General features: G+C 48.8%; 1 protein-coding gene across 1 annotated transcript in view; it reads right to left on the bottom strand.

Annotated features, from left to right (window-relative positions):
• Window positions 1–4,175: 4,175 nt before the first annotated feature.
• The window catches only part of ERCC4 (ERCC excision repair 4, endonuclease catalytic subunit), a 29,883-nt gene continuing 25,536 nt past the window's right edge, over window positions 4,176–8,522 (bottom strand). The window contains exon 11 of the mRNA XM_062179810.1: window positions 4,176–8,065. Coding sequence (XP_062035794.1) covers window positions 7,332–8,065 — 734 coding nt within the window. The 3' untranslated portion in view covers window positions 4,176–7,331. The remainder of the gene's footprint in view (window positions 8,066–8,522) is intronic.

The raw sequence follows: 8,522 nt of genomic DNA, 5'->3' as shown, positions 1-8,522 counted from the left end.
TTACAGCATCTACTACAGTGGTCTTTTCACCCCACCCTGCCTTCCAGACGGCAGGGGAAGGCAGAACCATAGTTTTTTCCTTGGAGCAAGGGGGGGGTGTTACTGTGCATGTAATACCCTGGTGGCAATCATGTCTCATCTGACTGTCTTAAGTTTCCTCATCTGGGGGCCAGCACTGTGGTGTAGCAGGTAAAGCTGCTGCCTGCAGTGCCGCCATCCCATATGCACGCCGGTTTGAGTCTCGGCTGCTCCACTTCCGATCCAGCTCTCTGCTATGGCCTGGGAAAGCAACTGAAGATGGCCCAAGTCCTTGGGCCCCTGCACCCACTTGGGAGACCCGGAAGAAGCTCCTGGCTCCTGGCTTCGGATTGGTGCAGCTCCAGCTGTGCTGCCATCTGGGGAGTGAACCATCGGATGGAAGATCTCTCTCTCTCTCTGCCTCTCCTCTCTCTATGTAACTCTTTCAAGTAAAATAAACCTACCTCTTTTTTTAAAAGTTTCATTTGTAAAGATTGTAGACACAAAGGACCCAGCACACTGTAAGTGCTCAATTATGATCACTTTCCTATCTCAAACTTTTTACTTAATTTCAATTTTTATTCCATTAATTTGGCACAGAGAGCGAGCGAGCGAGCGCTTCCATCCACTGGTTCACTCCCCAGATGGCCCCAACAGACTGGGCCTGGAGCTGTGGCTAGGTCAGGAATTCTAGGGGGGGGTCTGCCACGTGGGTGGCAAGAACTCAAGCACTTGGGCCATCAGCTGATGCTTTCCCAGGTGCATCAGCATGGAGCGGGATCAGAAGTGGAGCAGAGTTCCTAGGGGATGCCGGTGTCACAGGTGCGGCTTAACCTGCCGTGCCACAATGCCGGCTGCTGCCAGAACTAAGGTTTTTTTTTTTTTTTATTTTTTTTATTTTTGATAGGCAGAGTGGACAGTGAGAGAGAGAGACAGAGAGAAAGGTCTTCCTTTGCCGTTGGTTCATCCTCCAATGGCCGCCGCGGCCGGCGCACCATGCCGATCCGAAGGCAGGAGCCAGGTGCTTCTCCTGGTCTCCCATGGGGTACAGGGCCCAAGGACTTGGGCCATCCTGCACTGCACTCCCGGGCCACAGCGACCGGGACAGAATCCGGCGCCCCGACCAGGACTAGAACCTAGTGTGCCGGTGTCGCAAGGTGGAGAATTAGCCTGTTGAGCACGGTGCCGGCCAAGAACTAAGTTCTAAAACCAACTTCTCGATCCCACCTTTTCCTGGACCAAACCTTCATGTTTCCTCTGCACTAGCAAACTCCTCCTCCTGCCCTGCAGAGGCCCCAACAACGTGGCCCGTGTTCCTGCCTCACCGTGCGTGACTTTGTTTCAACACCGCCATTCCCATTCCATGTTTCCTCGCTACAGCAATAGACTTGACTGTGCAGCCTGCTCCTCCGTGTACTGGAAGCCTAGCTGTTCATCTCCAATTCTTTTTTATTTTATTTTTGACAGGCAGAGTGGACAGTGAGAGAGAGAGAGAGAAAGGTCTTCCTTTTTGCCATTGGTTCACCCTCCAATGGCCGTCGCGGTAGGCGCGCTGTGGCCGGCGCACCGCACTGATCCGAAGGCAGGAGCCAGGTGCTTCTCCTGGTCTCCCATGCGGGTGCAGGGCCCAAGCACTTGGGCCACCCTCCACTGCCTTCCCGGGCCATAGCAGAGAGCTGGCCTGGAAGAGGGACAACCCGGACAGGATCGGTGCCCCGACCGGGACTAGAACCCAGTGTGCCGGCGCCGCAAGGCGGAGGATTAGCCTAGTGAGCCGCGGCGCCGGCTTCATCTCCAATTCTACCTCCCCTCGGAGGCCTTTCCTGATCCCCACGCGACACGGCCCCCTCCTCTGACCTCTGGAGTACCTGGATACCTCTTGACCGTTTTATTATTTGATGTGCTCATTTCCATCGCAAGTCCGCATGGTGCATGGCCTGGGCTGTTACTGCCTGGACCCCCGAGAGCCCTCTGCCGTGAGTATGGACGCTGGAAACAGAAGAGCCCAGTCACACCTCCCCCGGTCTAAGCTCCTCCCTCCCTAGCTCCTGATGCATGGAGAAGGAGATCTTCCTCAGTGAGGGGCACCCTTAAACGGACACTGAATTCTGGAGTTCAGTATCACAGGAAGGGGTCCCGTCAACATCACCTCAAACCTGCCACGCCACCATCTCATCAAAGAGGTTTAGTTATTATTTTCATGGATCCCAGGAACCCCCTTGATTTGAAATCAAGGTTTTTTTTTTTTTTTTAACCTCCTGGGTCTCCAGGAGCCATGTTCTTCTGGTGTAGCAATAGCTTAGTCATATCAACAGATGCCCAGGAATCACTAAAATTCTTTCTCATTTATGAATCAGTTTCACACCCACTGTTAACGGCTACAAGGAACCTTCAGTTAAGTTTTTGTAAACAGAATGAAAAGCAAGAGTCCACTGAGCAGTGTGCCAGCACCTTGACGTTTGTCTACAGTTTTTAAAAATCATTATCAACTCACTTTTCAATGCAGTAACATCCTAGCACCAAACAAAAATGCACGCATGTGTATGTGTTATTCCTTTCCGGTTTACGAGGTTTAACTTTAGGGTGTACGAGACTGGAAACAGGGTTTTATCATCATCTGGGAGTTACGGGGGATCGCACTGGCAAGGCCACTGCAAAGTACAAGTTGAAAAATGCCCAAAATGTGACTCTTACAAAAGAAGAAAAAAAAAGAAAAATGGAAGATTTTGACTCCATCAGTGAAGCAATCAAGATGTTAAGGCTGCTTTGGAAGAAAACCAAGGGCCTGGAGACTTGTAGGTGGTTCAAATAACACAGAAATGGAGGCCGGTGTTGGGATACAGCAGGTAGAGTCGCTGCCTCTTGCACTGGCATCCTATATGAGCACCAGGTTCGAGATCTGACTGCACTGCTTCCCATCCAGCTCCCTGCTAATGCACCTGAGGAAGCACCAGAAGATGGCTCCAGTCCTCGAGCCCCTGCACCCACGTGGGAGACCCAGATGGAGTCCCAGGCTCCTGGTTTCAGCCTCTCCTGGCCCCAGCTATTGTGGCCCAACCAGCAGATGGAAGATCTCTCTTCCTCTAATTTCGCTTTTCAAATAAATAAATCTTAAAAAAAAAAAAAAAATCAAAAACCCAAAGTAACAAAGCAAGGAATTTATCAACAGAAGTGCACCTGGTCACTCTGTAAACAGGTCCTGTTACTGGGCAAGCATGCCTGCACTGCCATGGGTTTTCTCTAAGTTAGCCTCACTGTAGCCAGGCTGTGAAAGAGCTTTCTCCCCATCAGGGAGCCCTACAAAGTGAGAGGCGGCACAGGCTACTGCACACCACCTGGCTCCACAGTGCACGGGTGCTCAGTATTCTCTTACCTCTTTCCAGGTTCTGCTGACTTGCTCTTGACACTGTTCCCTACGAGAGACATAAAAGCAAACCAGCTTGTTGTTCTGCTGTCTTTGTAACGCAAGTGGACACAAGCCAATCTCCCGCTAACAACTCCCCCATTCCCTGGCGCCAACCCTGTCCTCAGTGTTTTGCGTGGTTCTACAATGTACTATCGGTGATCTTGGGCAAACCACTTAACCCCAGTCTCATCACTGTAAAACAGGATGAAATAATAGCACCTTCATGGCCATTATGGCTTTGTAATGAGGATTTAACGAGACAACGCCTAAGTGCTCAAAAACGTGACTGGTATGACTAGGAAAGGCTTTGTCAGTCTGCCAGCATCTTTGTCCTGACATTAAGCCATTTTGAGGAAATAAGCCGTCTTCCACCTGGTTCAGGGATGGGGTGGGCTGGGGACAATAAAATCATGGCAGTGTGTCCATGAGTAAACTAATAACTACACTTGTTTAAGGGATTACAATAAATTCCAGATGTGTCAAAAGGATTCATTCACGTCTTCCAACGTGGAGGTTAAAGAAACACAACTCTGGGTGGCAGGGTTAGTGGGAAATTGACCTTGGCTGAGCTAAGGCGCCCAGGCACTGAGCTCACCACACACGCATCACAGCCTAACGGATGAGCGTGCTCAGACGTTCTCCAGGTTTTCCCTCTGAGAGAAATATTCCAAAATGAAAAGCAGGGAGGAAAAACCCAGGATGAAGTGCAACCACAGACACTGAGCTGCCACGCGAGTCAGACACAGGCAGTGGCTCAGCTTTAATGAGATATACTGCGTAACAAGAAAGGAAAAATTAAAATATTCTCGCATTTTAAACGATTTTCCAACAGAGTGCTGGCAATATATTCCTTTTACTGTACATTGTTATTTTTACTTTGCCCACAACACATTGAGGGAAATATTGAATAAATACACATTAAACACACACAACCCTGTTACAGACTGGGATCTCATTCCCAACCACATTCTCACTTACATACCCTTCAAGTGGCTCCTTAAGTGCTGAAGTTCAGAACCGGATAACAAAATAGCTACAAACCACAACAGAAAGCAAAATGGGTAGGAAACACAACAATTCATGTCAAAGCCTTGCTAAATTTTACTCTACTCCAACCTTGAGAAAAGAGGTTTCCTCAAGTGCTGGCTTTTCAGAGGTTAAGCCAAACACAAAGAAGAGAAATTCCCTAGAGAAGTCTTCTGAGCCAAAGGAAAATCAAATTATGCTTGAAAAACCAAAGTGAAGACCAGTGAGGCCCTGCTCCCTCCCCCACCCACGTCTTCAGATTTGTTTAGTGTAGGTTTCCCCACTGAAGGCCTCTGATTATGTCCAAACTCTGTTATCTCAACAGGGCCACATCCAGACTTAACCCTTCCTGTCCTAACGGGCAATTACGTTCAGTCCCTCATGACCTGGGGAACTGCACCCAGATCCACGCCGACACACGCGGCCGCCCAGCCACCAGGCCTCGGACTGCAGACACAGCGATTTACTGCCAAAAACGACAATATTTATGGCCACTGTTAAAAATGGTTTCTTCTCGTTAATTTTAAAAAAATACCGAGAGAGGCACTGTGATTTAAATAAATGACACCGAAAGTGATTTCTCACAACATTTCATATGTTCCCATTTTTTTATGCAAAAGTCTTGCAAAATAGAATGCTGATCTAGCTTTTAAAAAGGTTTTAAAAAGCTAAACATGAATTCATAAGTAAATTGGATACTTACTATTTTGAGAGAAAGGCAAAGTTAACAAAATGATGCTAGAAAATAAATACATTAATTTAACTATGAATTTCTAGTTTTTCTATCAAAAACCCTTATATTGTAAAAATTTGTAAATAAAAAAAAGTCTGAGAAAAGTGAATACTTGGTGGATATATTGGAAGCTTTCCACAACTGGAAATCCATTAAAATCTATTTATCTAGTTGTAGAAGTGTCAAGGGGAGCCCTTCACCCCTGACCACCATTTCAGAGTTCTTCAGAAACGCTCGTTCACATTCAGAGCACCTGTCTTTAAGTGTCCAGTGAGTACAACTGCAAAAACAGACTCTGAGAACCAAGGGACAGCAATCCTAAATACAATTAAGACTGTTACTGGTGCCAGGCTAGGAGGCAAGGACTATTTTAAGTGGTTGCTTTAAGGGCTCATTTTTGAAAGCAACTCTGAACGAAATCCTGATCACAGAGTGAAGCTGATGAAGATCTGCCTCCCATGCATGGAACGACAATAACAGGCAGGTGGAATTACACAGGACAGACGCTGCGCGCTACAAGCAGCATGCTGGAACAGGGACCAGAGACACAGCAGTGACCATCAGCATCTGAAGCGGTCCGCTTTAAGGCATTTGGAATTCTGACTGAACCCGTCAATACGACGACACACTACAAAGCAAGCATGAACTTTCGTGCTGCAATCACTCCACATTTCTGCTCTCTATTCTACAGGTATATCCTTAACCCTGTGACAAAATCCGTGGTCGAAATCTTTCTGAGTGTTGTGGGTGGGAGGGAAGTTATCGGGGGGGAAGCTATTGCAATCCATAAGCTGTACTTTGGAAATTTATGTTCACTAAATAAAAAAAAAAAAAAAAGAAATCTTCCTTCCTTTGTTTCTTGTCCTGTTTTCTATCCCCCATGTCCCCGATTCTATGAGAACCGGTCCACTCCTGAAACCCCTCACTTCACTCTTGGAGGACCCTCCTATGAAGTTTAAAATCCATGCTCTGTTGATTACCAATAAACCTAGATGAGAACACGAGAGGTTCAGTTTCGAAAGGACAGTTAAAAGTACTTTTGTTGAAGACAATGTTGTGTCACCTGGTGCACTGCCTGTTAGTTCTGTGTGGCAAACATAAGAACGAGGTGACATTGATGAAACATTACACGGGGATCATGGCTAGCGGAATTCATGTCGACATCAGCTCTTGAGGTAGGAAATTGACTATGCATTACTGTATAATTAAGGTTTAAGTATAAAAGTTTAAAAACCGCACAAGGATGCTATGAATATCCTGTATGGACATGTCAGTAAAAAGCCAACCTAAATCAATCCGAAGGAGGTTTAGAATGAGATTGTTTTCCTTATGGATTTTTACATAATACTTCTTGAATTTTTATATAGTCTATGCATTGATCTTCCATTTACCTCCAATCTCTCTCAACTCAAGGAAGGAAAACTCCATCTGAGCACCGTGTGGCCCGTCCCCTGCCCTGTGGCAGGGGAGTGAGGGCGGTGCAGTCTCGGGGAGAGCCGGGGAGAGAGGGGTCCGGAAGCACTCTGTAACTATCATCTGGCCGGGACAGCTCTGGGTTGAGCACAGCTGGAACAATTGAGAATCCCAAGGGCTCCTTCTCCTGTACCATCCCTTTCCCTAATTAGGTAACTCACTTCTTTCAAAAGTCAAGATGAGCCAGCTGGTTTTCAAGGTGCCTGTGTTAAACCAGGAGCAGGAATTACAGCGGGAGGAAGCGTGGGGAGAAGTGGCCAGAAGAAATGGTAAAGGGCAGATTCCATGAGCGTGGACAGAGGCTAAGAACGTGACTGTGTGCCTTACTGTCTGTGTAGGAAACACCAATTTCTGCTTGTCTCCAAGTGGCCTGCAGAAACACTTGTAGAAACTTTACCTGAGCCTGCCACACCTCATTTAAAAATGGAATACACCGGGTCTGGCACGGACTGTGTAAGGGTGGGGGGAGCAGGCGTGGGAAAGTGCAAATGATACCGAGCTGCCAAGGTGAGAGAGAAACCTGGGCCCTGGTCCCCTGCCCTTGGAAACAACACTGGATCCCTTCCCGCACTGGGGAGGAATGCAGCAGTGGGCTCAGGACCAACAGTGACCCACAGCGGCTGGCAGGGAGCCGGCGACGAGCGCGGTTGTGGGGCCAGGGGCCGCTTCCCTTGCTCATTTCTTCACTTTTCCTCTGGACACCACTTCCGCGTAAGGGGTGTGGATGAAGTCATGGAGCTGCTTAGCGCTCACGGCGTTGCCCAGGATGCTCGCAAGCTCGTCCTGAGACAGCGTCGCCAGCTCTGCAATGTTCTTCACGTGGTTCATCAACGAGCGGCAGTTCTTGGCGTTGACCCCTGGCATCTTCAACAGGAAGTCCTGGGGGCCAGGGTTGTACTTCTCGGACTCGGGCAGGGTTTCAGAATCCGCCGTGATGGCCATGGCCGTCGCCACGTCAGGCTGCGGCTTGTTTCGTTTCAGCTCCTCAAACAGCTCTGCGGTCGCGTGCGGCGAGGGGCACCAGAGCAGCCTCAGCCTGGGAAAGTGCAGCGTGAGCAGGGTGAGCTTGGAGCTGACGTCGTTGCTGGAGATCTCCTGAAACAAGGCGCCACGGGGAGTCAGGGAGAAAGGCTTGCTGGGGTCGAACTCGATGAGCAGCACGGGCCGCTTGTAGTAGCGGGACATGGAGACGCACTGGCTGTAGAGGCGCCCGTTGTTTAGGGAGCCGATCAGGTCGCTGATGCTCTTGCGCTCCACGCACATCTCTGGGGTCAGGATGTAGTCTCCGACCTCGAGAGTCACCGGCTCAATGTCAATGCCCCGGCGATGGAGCAGGGACGGGAGCTCGCTTCGAAACTCACGCATGTCCACAACTATGCTTTGCTGGGTGCCATTCTGCTCCTGGCCACCTAGAAAAGAAAGGGCAGCAGATAAAGTAATGTCACTGGGGAAAAACTGGCAAAGGTGAAAGGTCACAATTAAAAAGGCCTGAGTTTCAGGGGTTAACCCCTGGGGGTGGCTGGCTGAAGCCCTGCGGACGCCCTGACAATAGCCCTGTGAAACCCATTTGGACTCTGGACCTTGCAGGACGGAGGGATAACAGACACCGTTTCCAGCCACTGTTTGTGGTACTTGTTCCAGCAGCAACAGGAAACTAAAACAAACGCTTAGGGGACAGAATTCAAAAGGCAGACTTCCACCAACAGCTTTCTCTGGGGTACCTACACGCTCAAATCTATCTCCCATCACACCACTTGATGTGCTGTAGTTCTTAATACAATGTCACCAGCCTGGCTAGGTTAATAGGATTCTTCTTCAAAAAAAACACACATGCTCAGAGCCTTGGTCCAAGGACCACTTACTTCT

This window comes from Lepus europaeus, chromosome 21 (assembly GCF_033115175.1).
Source record: "Lepus europaeus isolate LE1 chromosome 21, mLepTim1.pri, whole genome shotgun sequence".
Taxonomy (NCBI): Eukaryota; Metazoa; Chordata; class Mammalia; order Lagomorpha; family Leporidae; genus Lepus; species Lepus europaeus.
Note: the sequence above shows the minus strand (reverse complement) of the source record. Positions and strands in the feature narration are given on the sequence as shown.